A 20183-nucleotide genomic window follows, 5' to 3' on the forward strand; every position below is an offset into this window, starting at 1 on the left:
TGTAGATGCCTCTGAGGTCATGTGGCCAGCATGACTGCATGAAATGCCGTTACCTTCCCTTCAGAGCGGTACCTATTGATCTACTCACATTTACATGTTTTCGAACTGCTAGGTTGGCAGAAACTGGGGCTAACAGCAGGAGCTCACTCCGCTCCAACGGCCTTTTGATCAGCAAGTTCATCGGTTTAACCCGCTGTGCCACCAGGGGCTCCTTTCCTGTATAATGCTGCAATGCTCTGGGAGTATTCTTAAAATTTTCATCCCATTTCTAACAGAGTTACATCTACTACATTCCAAAGTTGTTTCTAGGAATTGAACATTGGCTAGTATTTCAAGATGTTATTTCTCATCAATGGCTGCATCACTTCTCTCCCAGTGAATCATTTCCCAGGAAAGCATGTTCATACGAGTGGTTGTTAGGGTCCAGACTAATAAAATGGAAGAAATTTTAAAAGACCTTTAATTCGTAGTCTGTGGGGACACAAAATGGAACCATAAAACTTCCTATTGGCTACTTCACATGCTGGAAGAAATGTGGCAAGAAACAGATAGGTTTTGAAAGGTTGGGGAAGGGGTATTATTTATTCCAAATGATAGAATAATATCCACGGACTCTATGCTTTTGTCCAGCAGCGGGCAGCCTTTGATTCTTCAGCTGTTTTGGCATGCAACTCCCATAATCCCTTACCATTGGACATATTTACTGAGGCTTCTGGAAGAGTTCAATACATCTAGATGCCCAAAGGTTCCCTATCTCAGTCCCATAACATCTCACAGCCACAACCTCCCCGGCATGAATTGCAAACAACCTACTCGGTGTTGTTATAGGCTTTCATGGCTGGAATCACTGGGTTGCTGTGAGTTTTCTAGGCTGTATGGTCATGTTCCAAAAGGATTCTTTCCTGACATTTCACTTGCATCTATGGCAGGCATCCTCAGAGGTTGTGAGGTTTGTACTGCAAGTGAAACGTCAGGAAAGAATGCTTCTAGAACATGGCCATACAGCTTGGATGCCTTCCTTGAGCTGTCCTGGCATAAGAATGAGGCCGCTTGTACCGTCTTTATGCCCGGAGGAAGACGAGACACACAGTGGCTGAGAGTGCTCCAGAGGGCTTTCAGCCACCGCATGCCTTCCTTGAGCCGTGCTTCTGGCATAAGAATTGAGGCCACCTTTACTGTCTTTATGCCGGGAGGAAGATGAGACACACAGTGGCTGAGAGTGCTCCAGAGGGCTCTCAGCCACCTCATGCCTTCCTTGAGCCGTCCTCCTGGCATAAGAATGAGGCCGCTTGTACCGTCCTGATGCCGGGAGGAAGGCGAGACACACAGTAGCTGAGAGCACTCCAGAGGTCTCTCAACTGCTTAGTGCCTTCCTCCCCAATCTTTTTGTCATAAGGCCAGGGCACGAAGAGGACAGGGAAAATTAAGAGGGCCTGAGATAAGTACCTGGGGGGTCACATCCGTCTCGTCTCCGGCTCTTAGTTTGCCCATGCCTGCAGTAGTCTATTCGAGATGTAAGGAGAGCAGGGACCATCCTGGCCAACTTTACAGAACCTATCTTGTTCGTAATTGGAGGCTGCCTGCATAGAGGAAAGTAGCCACAGTGTGTTATAGCACTGAGATGTTGAACTTGCGGACCCAAAGGTCACAGGTTCGAATCCGGGGAGCAGAGTGAGCACCCGCTGTTAGCCCCAGCTTCTGCCAATCTAGCAGTTCGAAAACATGCAAAAATGTGAGTAGATCAATAGGTACCGCTCTGGCAGGAAGGTAACAGCGCTCCATGCCGTCATATCGGCCACATGACCTTGGAGGTGTCTACGGACAACGCAGGCTCTTCAGCTTAGAAATGGAGATGAGCACCAACCCCCAGAGTCGAACACAACTAGACATAATGTCAGGGGGAAATATGAATTGCAGACGTCAGTGAATGTTTAACATCAACCAGATCTTCAAATATGTGTATGTATATGTATGTATGTATTGCATATACACACACAATTATTTACAGTATTAATACTCCACTCTTTTCACCTTTTGTATGGCTAACACTGCTATTTGATGGATGAGAAAAGCAAGTTCCTATTTTCTCCCAGTGCCATTGAAACGCTGCAGCTAATTTCTCGCGTGTGTCATCTCTGGGCGAAGCATGAAAATCAATGAGCAGAGAAGCAGATATTTGGATGGGGGCTGCTATTTTAGGGCGGATATTCATCCCACAAAGCCAGCCAGTGTGTCTGGTATCCATGGGAAAGGAGTTGGAGATGGGGAGCCGAAGGGCACTCCGCCTCCATCTCTCTCTCTCCCTCTCGCCCCCTTCCTCAAACTCCAGATCCGTTTCCCAAGGAGAGGGTCGGGTTTCTCTCCCCGCCGGGGCTGCGGGGCGGTGCCCAGTCCTATGGGCCGCCTCCTTTTCCCTCTTTCTTCCTCCCTTCTCGGTTCGTCTCCTCCGCCTGCGTTTCGCTTCCCGTAGCCGGCGACTCCTCCGAGGTCGCCCTTGCCTTGGCGGTCTCAGCGGCAAAACTGCGATGGCCATGGGGCAGCCCAGCTTCATCCTCCTTCTCCTCCTGGTGATGGTGGTGGTCCGCCCTTCGCTCTCCTTTCCCTTCGAGTTCGAACACAATGGTAGGTCCGACGGACAAACACTGCGGGTGGGGAGCGTTTCCCAACACGCTTCCCGGGCTGAGTTGCGAATTCATTCTGCATCTACATTGGGGAATGAATGCAGTTTGACACCACTTGAACTGCCATGAGTCAGTGCTATGGAATCAGGGGATGAGATGCTGCTTTCTAAGATCTTCAGCTCTCACTGTAAAGAGTGCTGGTGCCTCTCCAGACTACAAACCCCATGATCCCATAGCATTGAGTCAAACTAGGTCAAGTATGGGCAAACTTCATCCCTCCAGGTGTTTTGGACTTCAACTCCCACCATTCCTGGCCTCAGGCCCTTTCCTTTTCCCCCTCAGCCGCTTAAGCTGAGCGGCTGAGGGGGAAAAGGAAGGGGCCTGAGGCCAGGAATGGTGGGAGTTGAAGTCCAAAACACCTGGAGGGCCCAAGTTTACCCATACCTGAACTAGATAAATCCTGCAATATGGCTTTGATAACTTCGATTTGCATTACACTATGTAACACAATTTCTGTTCCTAATTCATAAATGTCATTTCCTAATTGGTTCTATTATAAACGTGGGGAAAGTTTATTAAACTACCAAATCTTTGTTTTTGCTAGACATCCTTGCTATAGTTTCCCAATGAATATCTCATAGAGCAGGGGTCCCCAAACTAAGGCCCGGTGGCCGGATGCGGCCCTCCAAGGTCATTTACCTGACCCCCGCCCTCAGTTTTAGACTTAGGCTCGCCCAAAGTCTGAAATGACTTGGAAGGCACACAACAACAACAACAACAATCCCAATTAACTTTACTATCTCATTGGCCAGAAGCAGGCCAACACTTCCCATTGAAATCCTAGTAGGTTTATGCTGGTTATTCTTATTTTTAAATATTGTGATGTTCTTTCATTGTTGTTGTTGTTGGTTTGTTGTTGTTGTTTTTTTGCACTACAAATAAAACATGTGCAGTGTGCATAGGAATTTGTTCGTATTTTTTTTCAAATGATAATTCGGCCCCTCAACAGTCTGAAGGATTGTGGACCGGCCCACTGCTTAAAAAGTTTGAGGACCCCTGTCACAGAGTCTCAACCAATTCAACATATGCATTGTCGAAGGCTTTCATGGCCGGCATCAATGGGTTGCTGTGAGTTTTCCAGGCTGTATAGCCATGTTCCAGAAGCATTCAATCCTGACGTTTCGCCCACATCTGTGGCAGGCATCCTCAGAGGCTGTGAGGTCTGTTGGGGTTTATATGTCTGTGGAATAATGTTCAGGGTGGGAGAAAGAACTCTTATCTGTTGGAGGCAAATGTGAATGTTGCAATTAATCACCTTGATTAGCACTGAAAAGCCTTGTAGCTTCAAAGCTTGGCTTCTTCCTGTCTGGGAAAATCCTTTGTTGGGAGGTGTTAGCTGGCCCTGATTGTTTCATGTCTGGAATTCCCCTATTTTTCAGAGTATTGTTCTTTATTTACTATATGCCCCCAAAGACATGATCTTGAAAGCTATGCAGGGACCATCCAGGTTAGTACTCATGAATACCAGGTGCTGTAAACTCTGTTTCTGAGGAAGGAACTGGCAAGACCACCTCTCTGTATTCCTTACCCAAGAAAACCCTGTAAAAATCATGAGGTCACCCAAAATTGACAAGCAACTTGAAGAGACATTAAATACACACAAAGAGGTATATAGGGCTTCACTCCTAATTTTGTGTGGTGGGTTTATTTGTAGAAAATTGGACCCATCTCTCACAATGCTAGGACTTGGCATTTCAAAACAAAAGAAAGCAGCCAGGGCAAACAAAAGAAAGTATTTCTCCCATGTAGTAAACAGAAGAGAACAGGGAAAGTAATACCACTGTATATAGCAATATTTCCCATTTGGGAGACTTTATAAAAGAGGTTAGAAAGCTAGCAAAGAATTTGAAGTAATCATACATTTTATTTATATTCCATCGTATCTCCCCAGAGTGACTCAAGGTGTATTCCAAACATAAAAGGCAAACATTCAGTGCCCGAACACAACAGCAATACACCTATAATAACAAAAATGGACAACCCAACATATAAAAACAAATTATGACATAACTAAATTATTAGTTATAACTAAAAATATATACTACTATATATAGTAGGAGCTCTGGTGGCGAAGTGCGTTAAAGCGCTGAGTTGCTGTACTTGCAGACCGAAAGGTCCCAGGTTCAAATCCCAGGAGCGGCTTGAACACCCGCTGTTAACTCCAGCTCCTGCCAACCTAGCAGTTTGAAGACATGCAAAGGTGAGTAGATCACGCCGGCCACATGACCTTGGAGGTGTCTACGGACAACGCCGGCTCTTCGGCTTAGAAATGGAGATGAGCACCAACCCCCAGAGTCAGACATGACTGGACTTAACATCAGGGGAAACCTTTACCTTTAGTAAATTATGACTAAAATTAAATTAAAAACACAACCTGTTATATCAGACATAAAACAAAACAAAACGTACTCTCATATATTCTATAGAATGGAACCATACAGCTAAAGTGGTATCAAAGTGATAAAACTGTACACTTTGAGTGATGTTGCTGTCAATATGTACCGCTCATGATGCCTGTACATTATCTTTGGAAGCAGAGGCAGTATCCGTTCCTGGGATACTTGGCTGGAAGAAGAAGAAAGAAACATAAAATAATTCCAACACAGTTTTATTTGGCATAAGATCTGTTGCAGCATGAAGAACAGTTTGTGGCAACTTCATGTATTTTATTTGTCATGGAATTTGACATGGGATGCTTAACCCAGGTTACATCTGATCAAGTGGGCTTGAGCGCACAAATGCTTGATGCCAAAAAAAACTTACTGGTCTTTAAGAAGTAACAAGATGTTTTTGTTTTGTTTTGTTTTTTTGCTGGAACTTGTTAACATGATGAGAAAAAAACCTTTAAAACATTCTTAAAATGGCTGGTAAAATGCTGTTGTGCGCACATCCTGCTTGCAGGCGTTCTGCAGACATCTGTTTGGTCATTGTGGGTACAGAATGCTAGATTAGATAAGCTTTTCTTCCTCTTACATTTTGTTTCTTAGGAAATAATTTCTAGAATACTTAGGTGGAAAGGAGAGCTAAATTCTCACACAGTTTTTAGGCTCCTTAAATCTCATGAACGTCACATAGGAGATACGCCATGAATGTCATCTAAAGCAAAACCATTCTTTGCAGTACTAATAACTTCCTTTTTAGTTAAGTAAACTTTTTAACTTAAAAATGTTAACATTAGTTACTTGTTGTAATATGTAATGATAAAGCTTTGTTTTGTGTATCAATATAAAAAAAATATACAGTAATCCCTCCACTTTCAGGCGGTTAGGGTTGCAGATCTCCTGTACAAGAGGAAAATGCAAATATCTGTGGTGGGAGGGCCGACCGCTGTGACGGAGGAGGCTACCCACTCTGGTCCCAGGGAGAAGAGGAGGAAACGTGTCAGCACATGAACTACTGTACTTCCTTTACCATGCATGCCCCCCCCTCCCCAATCACTCCTTTTCCTCTTACCTGTATATCTGTTTAACGCAGGAGAAGGAAGGGAGGTTCTGCACTAAACAGAAGCACATGGTATGCCCATCTTCCAAACAGCCTTTTGTTTTATCAAAGTCAAAGGTTTTCTTTTGGGGTGGGGGATTCAAAGGCAATGGATACACAAGTGTTTAAAATTACAAGCGCCAAAGAATGAAATATACAAACCTAGCAAGCTTATCGCCCAATCAACCCATTTGTAACCCCAGCTGAAACAATGGTGAGGGATGCCCACAGCCAATCCACAGCACTGATCCCAGTCTGGATTTTGGCCAAAACGTCTCAGTTTATATTTAGACATCTCAATTAATTAACCACTTTGATTTACTGGGATGTCTTATCACCTAGGTGCATGAGGAATATTTATTCTTGCACATTTTAATTGCGCACATCAAAATATCATAGATATCACTATGCAACAAAATTTGAAAAAAAAAAATCTATTCCTGGTTTGAAAGTTCTATTTTCTGTTTAATTGTGTGGAATTACTTTGAAAGTAGTTGTTATACTCCAGAAACTTTGTTTTTGTGGTTGCCATTTTTAACATTTCATATGCCATTTTTAACTCTTCGTGCAGACCGCAAAAATAAACCTTTTTATGATAGAACTAATTAGAAAATGATATTTAAAACCCAGGAACAAAAATCGTGTTACATGGTGTAATCATCCTTAAAGAAGCTTTAACTCTCGAGATCATTCAGGGGAATTGACAGAAAAATTGTGACACACCAGACCTATCTCCACAATATACAATGGTCTTCCACAATATTTCCCCTACACCCCTCCTTGCTCATTTCCTGAGGACAGGAATGCCATGTGAATGTTAAGACAGCAGCCACAACTTTGGGAAACAGTGGTGGCAGCACAGGCTCACAAATAAACTGCAAATGACCCATGATAGTGGAGAGACAAATGTAAAAATATCTGTTTTGTGACTACCTGGGAATAAATGTTCTAGCATTAGCTTTCTTGGACTCAATTGCACCTCATGAAGTGAGCTGCAGTTAACAAAAACTTAAATTAGACGCTTTTTCCTTTCAGTTAGTCAGTTGCAAGAGTGCTACAGGATTCCTTTAATTTTTATAATTTAGAATTTTGTTTTATTGGATCAGAAGTAGAAGTATTACTCAGTTTGAGAAATAGTTTATACAAATAAGAATATGACTATTTCAATGCATTTATGATCAGTGATTTCATTTGATGACTTTTATTATTTTCTTGATTTATCTGATTGTATTTCATCATTTATCTTGGATTTGTGTAAGGTGGTGAAGGAAGGGATAGATACACTTGTGTTACCCACAGAGAAAGGATGACATATTTACCACAACAAGAATGGAAGTATAGCAATCTGTTGGAAAATAGATTTCTCAATTTCTTCTTCCTCCAGTGAATTTGGTAGTAATGCTGGGGATCCTTCCTTCCTTCCTTCCTTCCTTCCTTCCTTCCTTCCTTCCTTCCTTCCTTCCTTCCTTCCTTCCTTCCTTCCTTCCTTCCTTCTTTCTTTTCCTCTTTTCCATTCAGATACACCTTCATACCCTTTTCCCCTTCATGAAAACTTGGCCTTTATTATCCTTTTACCAGTCTGGTCACTTTTCTGGACTCATTGACAAGGACGATCTACTGTGTGAGAAAGTGTTCACTGCCCAAACATATTGAAGATGAACTTTAATCCAAGCTCTCTCTTTGTTGACACTGCAGATGTAGGGAGGAGGAGGAAATCTTTACTGATTGCGTATATTTCTCTCTTGTTGCTGTACTTCTTCCAGTGCTGAGAGATGAGTAAAAAGCTAACTTAAAATGTGTTTTTGATGAGTCATCTTATCACCAATGAACATTTTGTTTTTCTAGGACAGTTTGTAGAATAAACTAAACTTTATCTCGGTGTTTTATTACGTCTTTGGATATACAAATGTTCCAAGGTTAGGGATTTGAGTTCAGCTTAGTTTGGTTTTTTGTTGAATATCAGGAAGCGAGAGAAGGACCTTTAATCTCAAACTGAACTTTGCTAATGTTCCTTGGGATAGCAAATTCAATCAAAAAAGATAAGAAGAGTGGCTCCACAGTGGTCTTGTTTCCTGCCATTGACCGATTCTGACTGACTTCCTGTAAATGGGAGCAAGGCAAAGCATGCTGAATCTGTACTTTTAAGCAGGGATGGAAATCATGTGCTGCCCCAGATGTTGTTGGTGTGTGAGTCCCAGCCGCCATAGCCAACATAGTTGATGATGGGAATGCTAGGAATTGCAAGTCACCATCTGGAGAGTCAAATGGTTTCTAGCTCTCCCACAACTAGGAATGCTTTAGAGGTGAAGTCTTGTCCTGGGTTGGATTAGATCGCCCTAGACTCTAGCTCTTTTCCAGATCCACCATTCTTTTACTGTATGCTAGTGAACAGCTTGCATGTCCATAGAGCAACAAGATTTAAATGGATAGTAAGGGCTAAGAGTTGCACAGTAGGTACAGAGGTATAATATGTACAATATATAAACAGGTTTTTTATTGTGTCAGAAGCAACTTGAGAACATACTGCAAGTCACTTCTGGTATGAGAGAATTGGCCATCTCTAGAGACGTTGCCCATGGGACGCCCGAATGTGTTACCATCCTGCTGGGAGGCTTCTCTCATGTCCCTGCAAGCTAGAGTTTACAGATGGGAGCTGACCTCATCTCGCGGATTCAAACCGGTAAGCTTCAGGTCAGCAACCCAACCTTCAGGACAGCAGTCCAGCCGGCCCAAGGGTTTAACCCGTTGTATCACCTCGGCTCCTTAATAAACAGTTAAAACCATTTAAATAAAAAAACCTATTACCATATCTAAAACCCCTTGGTTCAGCCATCCTGGGCTGTTTGCAATTCTGTTAAGCCCAAGACAGTTTTTTTTAACAACAGAAGGAGACTTGAAAGTAACTTAAAGTTTATGTCTTGTTTTAAGACCTCTCCAGGACATATAATGGCCCAGCAGAGGCAACATTTGTCCTCAGGCCTCCAGATGACACTTGGGGCAAATAGTTCTTTAATTCCCATGTACCCCAGGGCCATGAAACTGCCCTGAAGGCCACATATTACCTACCCTTGTTTAAAGAGAACAAACTTTTACTAGTTGTCTCCAGGAGGATAGCATCTGCTTTTTAAAGAGAGTTCATGATAATATGAGACAAACAGAAGAGCAAACCCAAGAGAATAGGTATCATTACAGATCCTCTTCCCCGTTTTACTATTACAAATTTCTATACAGGGTAAGGGCACACATGAAAGCCATTATTAAGGTCAAAACAGTTGAGGGATGGAGGTCATAAATAGCACATACCTGTTCTGTTTCTATAGTGACACTAACCTGAGTACTGTATAGGGTGTTGTAAAATAAATCATAGAGATTCAAGTTGAACAGGAAGTCTGCCTGTGTAAATTCTTTTTACCAGTATTTGTGTTTCAAGAAATTGCTCACACTAAACACTTAACAGGTCAGGCCTTTTGCATTGGCTACAGCATGTTTGAGATTCTACCACAAACTTTGTCTCCTCAGTTTTTTCATAACATCGTTGCTTATTTTTATTTTTATACATGTAACACATTTTTCCCCAAAAAGTTGTAATCAGAAAATTTTCTAATTCTTTAAATGGATGGAGCATGTTTAATTAAACAATTTTAAGATGTTTAATAAACAAGAGAAGTAATGATTCCGTGTTAACTTTGTATCTATAAATGGTGAAAAACACCAGCCTTCAAAGTTGGCTAACAGACAAGTGGATCCCAGGCCCCAATGCTATTCCTTTTCTGAGTCTTTGGACCGAATACACTTCCCCTACATAACTGCAGAGTCTTGGAAGCTATTTTGAAAAGGATTTAAATATCATTATAATTCTAGCTTCCCAGCAGTTAATTATGATTACACTATGCAACATGATTTTTGTTCATGGTTTATAAATGCCATTTCCTAATGGGTTCTGACATTTAAAAATGGAAAAAGTTTATTAAACTGCAAAAACTTTTGCAGAACACCCTAGAGCACATTTTTCTAACATTTTCAATGAATATCTCATAAAATCTCAACCAATTCAACATTGTTTATGACCGCCACAAAAAAACAAAGTTTCTGGAGTATAACAACTACTTTCAAAGTAAGTGCTGCACAATTAAACATGAAATAACACTTTCAAACCAGGAACATAATTTGTTTTCAAATTTTGTTACATAGCTTTATAGCTGCACATTTTAAATTGTATCTCTTTGCTTTCTCATTTCTTAAAAGAACATTAAAATAATAATTTGGTTTTTTGTGTTAATAATAACAAATGCCAACATATCTGAATGTTCAAGCCACTAAGTAGGCTGTGCTACAAAATATACTCTATTCGATCCATCCCTAACAGAACCTCGGATAACAACATGAACCAGCATTTGAAACATAGGATATTCTTCCACTATCATGTAGTAGCTGCCATGTGATTATAAGTTCTGGTTATATCACAAAAGGATGAGGGCATCCCCACTTAAATTAACAAAAGTAATACAGTTTATTATACCATATGACCTCCAGTATCTTTGGTTTTACCCACTCGCATTCATGTCTCCTCTAAAAGTTGTCTAGATCCCAGGCAATTCTATTGTATTCTTCTGTTTTTTAACTTTGAAATTTTAATACCATTGATATTTAATTCTATTTAAATGTTTGTATATTATATTTGTAGATTTTAAATTGTATTGAAATGCTTTTAATTTAAGCTGCTTTGAGTCTCCATCTGGGGAGAAAAAGTTGTTATTATTATTATTATTATTATTATTATTATTATTATTATTATTATTGACATAAAGATATAGTATGACACAGCAAACAAGATAGATATGCTGGATTTCATATCACAAAATCACAAGTCGAACACTTCCCAAGTGTCTAGGAATGTGTGATGTATTTTCGGAAGATGCGTGCAGATCCCAGTAGGGTGGCCTTTTGCAGTTGGCAGATCGTAATTTTTGTCAATGTCTATTGTTTCCAAATGCCGGCTGAGATCTTTTGGCATGGCACCCAGTGTGTCAATCACCACCGGGACCACCTGTACTGTATTGTTATTCTACCAGAAGTGTACTCTCATTGGAAGACCTAGTAAATTCCTAGAGAAGAATATTCTAGGTCCTCTAGTGTGATTGTTGTGGCTTAGCCATCATGGCCCAGTTTTCAATGAGACTTGGAGTCAGAAACAGATGAGGAGGCGGAATTCGAAGACATTCCTGCTCAGAATTCAGGTCCCATGGCCTTGCAGGTGCCGCTAATTGGCAAACATTCCGACTCCTCTCCAGCATTAACCACACCAGATGGTACAGACTTGGGGGAGAATGGAAGTTTTAATCAGAAGTTTTAATTTGTTACCAGAGATAGAAATAAAAAACAGGGACTGAGAAGAAGTCAAAGACTCACTCTCAAACTAGATAATGATTAGTTTTCCCATGATAACTTTTCGTGGGCCTTGTATTCCCTAATTCTTACAGACTTGGGATTCTGTTAAAAGTATTCTACGCTGTATTCTCATTGCGGTGTCAACATTGTTTCTCCTTTGAAGAGGTTCCAGTTTCCAGCTTTTTGCCTTGACTTCTGAATTTGTGCCGAGTTTCCAGTTCCAGGAGAGCCACGCTGAGCCACTCCCGAGTAGTCCTTGCCTTGTTACTGCGACTTCCTTGTTCCTGAATCGAGATTGACTTTGCTTTGTTTACCTTGCTATGGGACTTTCCATGTGGATTTGCAGTGTTTGTTTTCCACTATTGTTTCATGGACAAATTTTGATATCTAAGGGAAGCTATTGAGCTTCACTTGTGGATTACATTGATGAACTCTTTCTGAATTACAATAGACTATATATTATGGACTATTTCTTACTTTGACTTTCCACCTTAAATGCGCATAGACCTATATATTTACTCTGCTTCAATAAACAGCTTGTGTTTTATATTGGCTCCTGCCTGGTTTTCGAGTGCTCACGCTGCCTTGGGGTGCAACAGTGATTCTGAAATGAAGTGGTTCATTTCAGTAGGGATCACTGTTATCCAGGTTTCTGTTTCCATGCTAAATTCAGGAATGAATACCCCCCCCCCCCGATGGTTGCTTCCATCCAATTAAATGAAAATTGTTATCTCATTCTGGAACTGGAGGTGACTCTTTCTGTAGTAGCCACATAAGCCTTCTGCTTTAAGCATGTCTGCTCCAATAGTCAGACCCAACTGTTGGCATAGTTTAATATCTTATTATTTTGATCCGTTGTTTACACTTTAATACATAAGAATTAAAATATTTTCCCCAATGTCTGACAACACTATCCCCAGCATATCTATTCAGAAGTACCGGTAATGCCTATTGAATTTCAGTGAAGGTTACTTTTAGTTAAGTGTAATAGGAAATTTTTTTCTTTCTGTCTTTGTCAAAATGTACCTCAATTACATCTGAAGTGGTTTCGATATTATGAGTAAACAAAAGCATATACTGCTCTGGCCAGAACAATGTGCTAAATTATGTTGTTATTTCACTGTAGAAAGAATATGCTGTTGTCATAAGCAAATGTTTTATGTGGAGTTCAAATAACTAAATGATGGATTCCTGTTATGAGTCACCTGGTCTGTTCTAGTGACCGTGTGTACATCTGGGAGTTAAATGCAATGATGTGTCAACATATTTTAGGTAACATGGTATGTTATTTGACACTCATTTGTTTAAGAAGGGATTATCAATGTTTATCTTTAGCTCCAGCAATGACAAGCAATTATTTTAAAGAACTGAGTGAAATCATGTCAGCCTATCATGTCTTAACCATTTCACACAAAATATATGTGTCACACTGGATTACATACCTCTGTCTTAACCACACTTATTTAAGTAAGACGCTTAATTTGTGTCGGAGCACTTGATATAAAACCAGTTTTGTTGTGTAGATTCACTATATAAAGGCTTTAATCGCTTTTATGAAAATGTGTTCCAGACCATGGTTCTGCTTCTCCTGCACTTATTAGGGCCACAAAGCACAGCTTGCGTCATACTGAACTTGTTTAGCAGTGCAATAATACTTTGTGGCTGCTGAGAAGTCATGTGATCTGTTCTTAATCTCTTCTTTTGTAGTATAAATGCCATTCCTGCCAATGGCCTGAGCTTTGCTTTCATAGCTATTCAGTAGCTTGATTGGTATTAGTTTAGTCAACAAGCTGACTTGAAAATCCCCTTAGGGAACATATTCTGCAATTAGTTATTTTATTGTGCCCTGCATGGTTCTAGCTTTTTTTCATAGTGAAGAGACACTGAATCATGCCTCCCAAAGGAGAGACTTCTTTTGTGAAGTCATATTGGTTACCACGATTTTTAACATTTTCATCATTTTCCTTGACTGTACCTCAGGATATTGGATATTTGATATTTTCCCTTCCTAATGACAGTATTCTCACACATTAGCCATAACTAATAGTGAAGGACTATAGTCAATACACTTCTCTTCCCCCGTCTCTTATCAAATTAACTTATAGCACCATCTCCAAGCTGATAGAAATTCTCTATGCTTCCTATTATGCACTTAAAATTTAATTAGTATTTTGTGAATAATAGGATATGTGAAAATCAGACCATTAGGATTTCAAACCAGATTTTATTACATAATGGTATCAACTAAATAACCAAACAAGAAGTTTGTCTGTTTCATATACCAAAATGCAAATCACTTAAAAGCTTCCATCATAAATGCAGAAGAAAATGAAAAGGACAATAAAAGGAAATGACAGGATTATAATATAGGAGATGTACCCCAAACAAACTGTAATGTTAGTAGTTTTAGGTGGATTTAAGGAAAATAGAGAATTTTAGGCGTATTGGGCGTACAGTCTCATCTATTCCTGAACATGGGTCATGTTAACCTATTGGATTATTGATCCTCCTCTCCCGATTGAAAGTTGTTATGATTGTCATGGGTTGTTATTTTAGTGTAAAGGTTTTATTTTGTGTAATAATGTGTTTTTATACTATTTATGTACTGTATGTTGTTGTATTTATTGATGGAAACCGCCCTGAGTCCCTTTGGGGAGATAGGGTGGTATATAAATAAAGTTATTATTATTATTATTATTATTATTATTATTATTATTATTATTATTATCTTCTAGTTCATAAAAGTATATTCCAATGCCTGTGTTAATTGCCACACCTAATTATCATATTCTTCATTTCCTAGGATGTCTTCTCAAGAACGATAGTATGGCGCCACCACGATCCTTTCCCATTTCCAGAAGAATAGATTTTGAACAGATTTCATGGGACGACCCTGATGCTGAAATTGATGTGGACCTTGGATCAGGTTCTGGCAATCAGACCAGACCCAAAGTAGCTCATTTGTCTAAAGAAGCTGAAAGATACCTGACTGGTGTCTGGCTGACCCTTTTTGTGCCATCAGTCTACACTTTAGTTGCCATAGTGAGCCTTTCTTTGAACATCATGGCAATTCTTCTGTTCCTGATAAAAATGAAGATGAAAAAGCCAGCCATAGTATACATGTTCAACCTAGCTACTGCAGATGTACTCTTCGCAAGCATGCTTCCTTTTAAGATTGCCTACCATTTTTCTGGAAACAACTGGGTGTTTGGTCCTGTAATGTGTCGCTTTGTCACTGCTACATTTTACTGCAACATGTATTGCTCCATATTACTGGTGATGGTGATAAGCATTGACCGTTTCCTGGCCGTGGTGTACCCAATGGAGTCTCTGTCGTGGCGCACATTAAGTCGCGCCTGCGTGGTGTGCATTGCCATCTGGATTGTTTCCATTGCTGGGGTCATACCTCTTCTTATCATGGAGCAAACCAAGAAAATACCTTACTTAAATATTACAACATGTTATGATGTGTTGAGTCAAGAGGATCTTGAAGGATATTACTTCATATTTTTCACGGTTTTCTCTTCACTTTTCTTTTTTGTGCCATTAATTGTTTGTTCTGCCTGCTACATTTGCATCATCTGGCGTCTGAGCTCCTCAGACATCGCTGCAAAGCAAAGTAAGAAAAGGCGGGCCTTATTTTTGTCTGTAGCGGTTTTCTCAATTTTTGTGTTGTGCTTTGGTCCAACGAATGTTCTCTTGTTAGCTCATTACATACTTTTTTCTTACAGAAGCTATTCGGGGAGTATCTATTTTGCTTATCTCCTCTGTGTCTGTATTAGCAGTATAAGTTGCTGCATTGATCCTCTGATCTATTATTATGCCTCCTCCGAATGCAAGCGACACCTCAGCAACCTGTTGTGCTGCAAAGTGAATGCTGAGCCCTGCAGCCAAAGCGCCAGCGACCAGCTCATGACGAGAGCCAGCCGAAGGGGGACCTGCACCAGTACGCTTGGGAACAGTGTCTACAAGAAGTTATTAACATAAGCATTTATGGACATCTTGTGTTTTATGCAGTTCTGTTTTTAAGAGTATTGGCCTACACTCATAGTGGCCTATGAATAGGAAGATGAGAACTGTGACATGGCTTGGTACATCCTGTTTGTATGAAAGGGTGTGCATGCATATTTATGTACACATATTTGCATACCTATATTGACTGGAATCCTGTTGGTTGGTCACAGTTGGAATCAACCTATCCAGTCCTGGAATGCTGAGTCGACACACCAGTAAATCAGTGGCGCTGCTCTAGCTGGGACTAACAGAACAGTGAGGCATTGATATCTGCAGTGGTTTGGTTCCTGGACTCTCAGTGGATACTAAAATCTGTGGGTGCTCAAGTGCCATTATATACTATAGCACAGCAAAATGCTGTCCCTTATCTAATACAGCAAAATTGAGGTTTGCTTTTGGTTTTTATCAGGCCATGATGGTTGACTCCATGTATTCCGAGGACTGATTATAATCATAGAGGTCATTTTTTCCAAATATGCATTGCATCCTTACCTGGTATTTCTCTCAGAACCAACAATGGAGTGTTCAGGAAAGACAAAATTACACTGTTATTGCATTTTATTTTTATTGCAATAAGTGCCAGACATTTAGATATGGGGATGAATGTAAAGAGCCAGATTTCGCAATACCATTGAACTGTTGGTTCTTGTGACTCTAGTATCATTTTGAATTAAGCTGTATTTCAGTTTGCATAGCCATACCATGCACTGAGATAATGCTATCCAGGCTTCTATTTTTAATCATTCTACAGCGTAATAAATGCTGTTAACTGACACCGATAAATCATAGTACTAGGAGTATAAAGTACAGCAGAGTGAAAGTTATGTATGTGCTTATGTTTTTCTTTCCATTTATGCCCTGAGCAGAACAGTAAAGAAAAACCATTCCGAAACTTAGCAGTTCTTTACACAACATTCAGTCACCTTTTACCCTTTTGAGTATTATGTTGTTCACAGTAGTGATTTAAAATAAGCTACACTGAAGGTCTCATTTCAAAATACAGATATTTAAAAGACTGGCTGTTCCTTAGGTACAATGGGGTGGTGCTGCTATAAGCTACCATTGGGAGCACTCAAAATAGCAACACCTTTTTATTTCTTAGGTTTTTATAGTTAAAAGTATAAACAATTACATGTCACAGAGAGCTATCTCTCAATTCTCAAATATCTTCAGTGGAGAGATTTGCTCTGGAAAAGCAGTTTCCTTCTGAAATTGTTTCAGAGCCCTGATCCTCCTTCTGGCTTATATTCTATGTCTGTGATTTAATGCCAGTTGCACTGGTAGCCTTCAATATGTATTATATGTCTCTAATAATTTCCCATTTATACACTATTATTTCATAACCTTGTACTCTGTGAAACCCGAGTTTGAATATTCCCTCAACTATGGAAATGAGCCACAAACCTACATTTTTAAAGGTCTTAAAGCTTAGAGGAAGGCCACCTCTGAATTAATATTGTCAAGAAAAAATACAGTTGAGCTGAAGGGAAGTAATAACAAGTATTAGAATACAACTATTTGTATTGCATTTAATTTGTCATACAATCTTTGTCATACAGTGTTTGCCATTCTGTGAGAAGAGATTGCTTTTACATTTATTGGATTAAAGACTCCTTGTATGAGCACAGCGCTCTTTGTGGGGTGGGAATTGCCTTCCTTTAGTACAAGATGAAAAACTTAGAAACCAACTTAGTTTTAATTTTTGGTTAGCGCTCATATATGCTTTTTACTGTCATTATATATTAAACCTCATATGGCTTGAATGAGCTAATGTACCCTCATGTGGCTTACCTTGTGTGAAATATTGATTAGATCACACAATTGTTTGGATATCCAAACCTTTGAAGAATCAGAGAAAAGAGTAAATACAGTAGAGTCTCACTTATCCAACATAAACAGGCTGGCAGACTGTTGGATAAGTGAATATGTTGGATAATAAGGAGGCATTAAGGAAAAGCCTATTAAACAACAAATTTGGCAGAAAAAGTAGTTCGATACACAGTAATGCTATGTAGTAATTACTGTATTTATGAATTTAGCACCAAAATATTACCATGTATTGAAAACATTTACTACAGAAATGCGTTGGATAATCCAGAACGTTGGATAAGTGAGTGTTGGATAAGTGAGACTCTACTGTACTATCGTTTAATGATATGTGAATATGAGGTGGTATGGAAGAAGGTTCTGCTAATCAAGGAATTTAAAACTTGTTTTACTTTATGTTTTGCATTAATTTGGGTAGATTTTTAAAATGGGTGAAAAATTAGTAAATATTTCTAAGAGGCATTTGCTCCCTGGCCTCATATACAGAAATTTCATTCAGTTTGACTTATTTGTTGTGTAAAATATGTTATGATTTGGCCATAAATCAACAGGGTGAGGCAATAGAAAGGATGATCATAAAATGAACCCACATTTGGCAGCTATAAAATAAAATAAAAAGTTCTACAACATTAAGTGAAATTAAAGATGCTCTTCCTCAAGCTATCTTGTATGATTTATATTAAAATTTCATTTAGCATTTGCGTGAGACTGATCCATGCAATTTTGCATGTTACTCTTTTTGCAGTAGAATTTCATAGAACTCTTAATTCTACAAAATGTAAAGTTGAAAGTACACAAAAGTGCTTGCTTTTAATCCATCCCATAGTCATCTAAAAACCTAGTGCAAGCAGTCCCCAAGTTACAAACATCCAACTTACAAACAACTCATAGTTAAGAATGTGGGTGAGACAACAGGAAGTGGGAAAAATCTACCCCTAGGAAGGGAAATTCACTCCTGAAAGAGTTATCATGGGGAAAAGATGTCTCCACTGAAGCTTTGTCACCAATTCTTGTTTCACAACAAGCCACATTTTTCAAGATCCAATTATCACAGGGCTAGAAAGTGAGGTGAAATATTCTGAACAGGGACACAGACAGCAAAGGAAACACCACCATTTTGCTATCCAAATATATAAATATAATACTTTATTTGCATTCTGACCTATCTCCCCAAGGGGATTCAGGCCGTATTTCAGCAAACACAGACACAAGGCAAACATTCAATGCATAGAAACAACAAACACAGATAAAGATAAAGATTTCCCTTTCCAGCTCTGAGGAGTGGTGCTCATCTTCAGCTCTGGGGGTTGGTGCTCATCTCCATTTCTAAGCCAAGGAGTCTGCGTTGTTCGTAGACACCTCCTAGGTCATGTGGCCAGCATGACTGCATGGAGCGCCATTTAGAATAATAGAGTAATAGAGTTGGAAGAGACTTCATTGGCCATCCAGTCCAAACCCCTGCCAAGAGGCTTACCTTCCCGCCATGGCAGTACCTATTGATCTACCCACATTTTCATGTTTTCAAATTGCTAGGTTGGAAGAAGCTGGGGCTAACAGCGGGAGCTCACTCCATACCACGGATTCAAACCACCAACCTTCCAGTTAGTAAGTTCAGCAGCTCAGCGGTTTAACCTGTTGTGCCACCGTGGCCCCCTATCAAAGACACACATACACGCATATAGCTGAAGTTACACTTCAAAAATGTACCTGTTCTGACTTACATACAAATTCAGCTTAAGAACAAACCTACAGAATCTATCTTGTTCATACCTTGGGGACTGCCAGTAATATAGTTTAATCAGGGTAATGACTAAGCTTTCTCTGAGTTCATAAGGCAACAATAAAAGGAATTGGTGCCATATACATTTTAAGTTAATATTAAATTAATATTTTAGATATTATTTTCCTAATTGAAAAGATTAAATTCAGAATAAATATGTTGCTACCTTCCATTTTATTTCAAAGTGGGAAAACCCACATGAAATGTATTAACTGTGCATTAAGTAAAATGTGTAAATATTCTGCAATTATGTACATAATATTACATATTTCTGATTTAACCAAATAAACTATTCTTACTGGTATTGCTTTGTTAGAGTTATACTATTTTCTTATTTTTGTAAAATGAAGTAGCAAATAAATTTACAAACTGTTTGCCGGCTGAGTCATTGCAACCGTATAAGGCAAGTTTAGCAACTGAATGTCAGTTCATTTATAAATAACAGCTTTGAAACAATGTGCTAAGAGAGTTGAAACTTTTATCAGCTTGCTCAGAACCCAACCATCTAATATGTCCATGCTAAATCAAAAAAGAAAAAGGCACCAATTTCAAGTGTTTAAATTAGTATTGGAGATAGATACATCAATCATTTTGGTCTTGAGTAATCCTATAATAACAGTGGAATAGCACTGATGACAAAGGCAGCAGTTAGAAAGATTTTTTTTTGTTCCAGAACCATTGCAAAAGATCATTGAGACTACCGCATATACACTCATGTAAGTCTAGTTAAAAAATCAATCAAAAAAATCTGTCAATGTACGTCAATGCAGCTATTATACAGTAAAGTTGCAAAAGAGCTTAGTCTGTTTTGGAAGAACCTAAAAGAAGCACCAGTGTCCTGTGCTGGATTCTTGTAGATATTTACATTTATAAATTTGTATAAATATCTTATGTACTTTATTTCTTACTCTATTCCTTTGCTTGCACATATGTGCATGCATGTCCCACAGTAGGTATGCTACAAACAACGATGAACTGTGTTTTGAAAATATGAACCACAGGTGTATTTTTAA

General features: G+C 39.3%; 1 protein-coding gene across 2 annotated transcripts; it reads left to right on the top strand.

The window, feature by feature from the left end:
• The first annotated feature begins 2295 nt into the window (after positions 1-2295).
• Positions 2296-19544, top strand: f2r (coagulation factor II thrombin receptor). 2 transcript variants are annotated; one of them, XM_008102928.3, is made up of 2 exons: positions 2296-2622; positions 14353-19544. In XM_008102928.3, the coding sequence occupies exons 1-2, from the start codon at positions 2526-2528 to the stop codon at positions 15534-15536; spliced, it is 1281 nt and encodes a 426-aa protein (XP_008101135.3). In that variant the 5' UTR covers positions 2296-2525; the 3' UTR covers positions 15537-19544. The 2 variants fall into 2 exon arrangements, with proteins under 2 accessions (XP_008101135.3, XP_003216358.3); XM_003216310.4 differs by lacking the exon at positions 2296-2622 and adding an exon at positions 8307-8841.
• Positions 19545-20183: the final 639 nt, after the last annotated feature.

This window comes from Anolis carolinensis, chromosome 2, assembly GCF_035594765.1.
Source record: "Anolis carolinensis isolate JA03-04 chromosome 2, rAnoCar3.1.pri, whole genome shotgun sequence".
In the NCBI taxonomy this organism is placed as follows: Eukaryota; Metazoa; Chordata; class Lepidosauria; order Squamata; family Dactyloidae; genus Anolis; species Anolis carolinensis.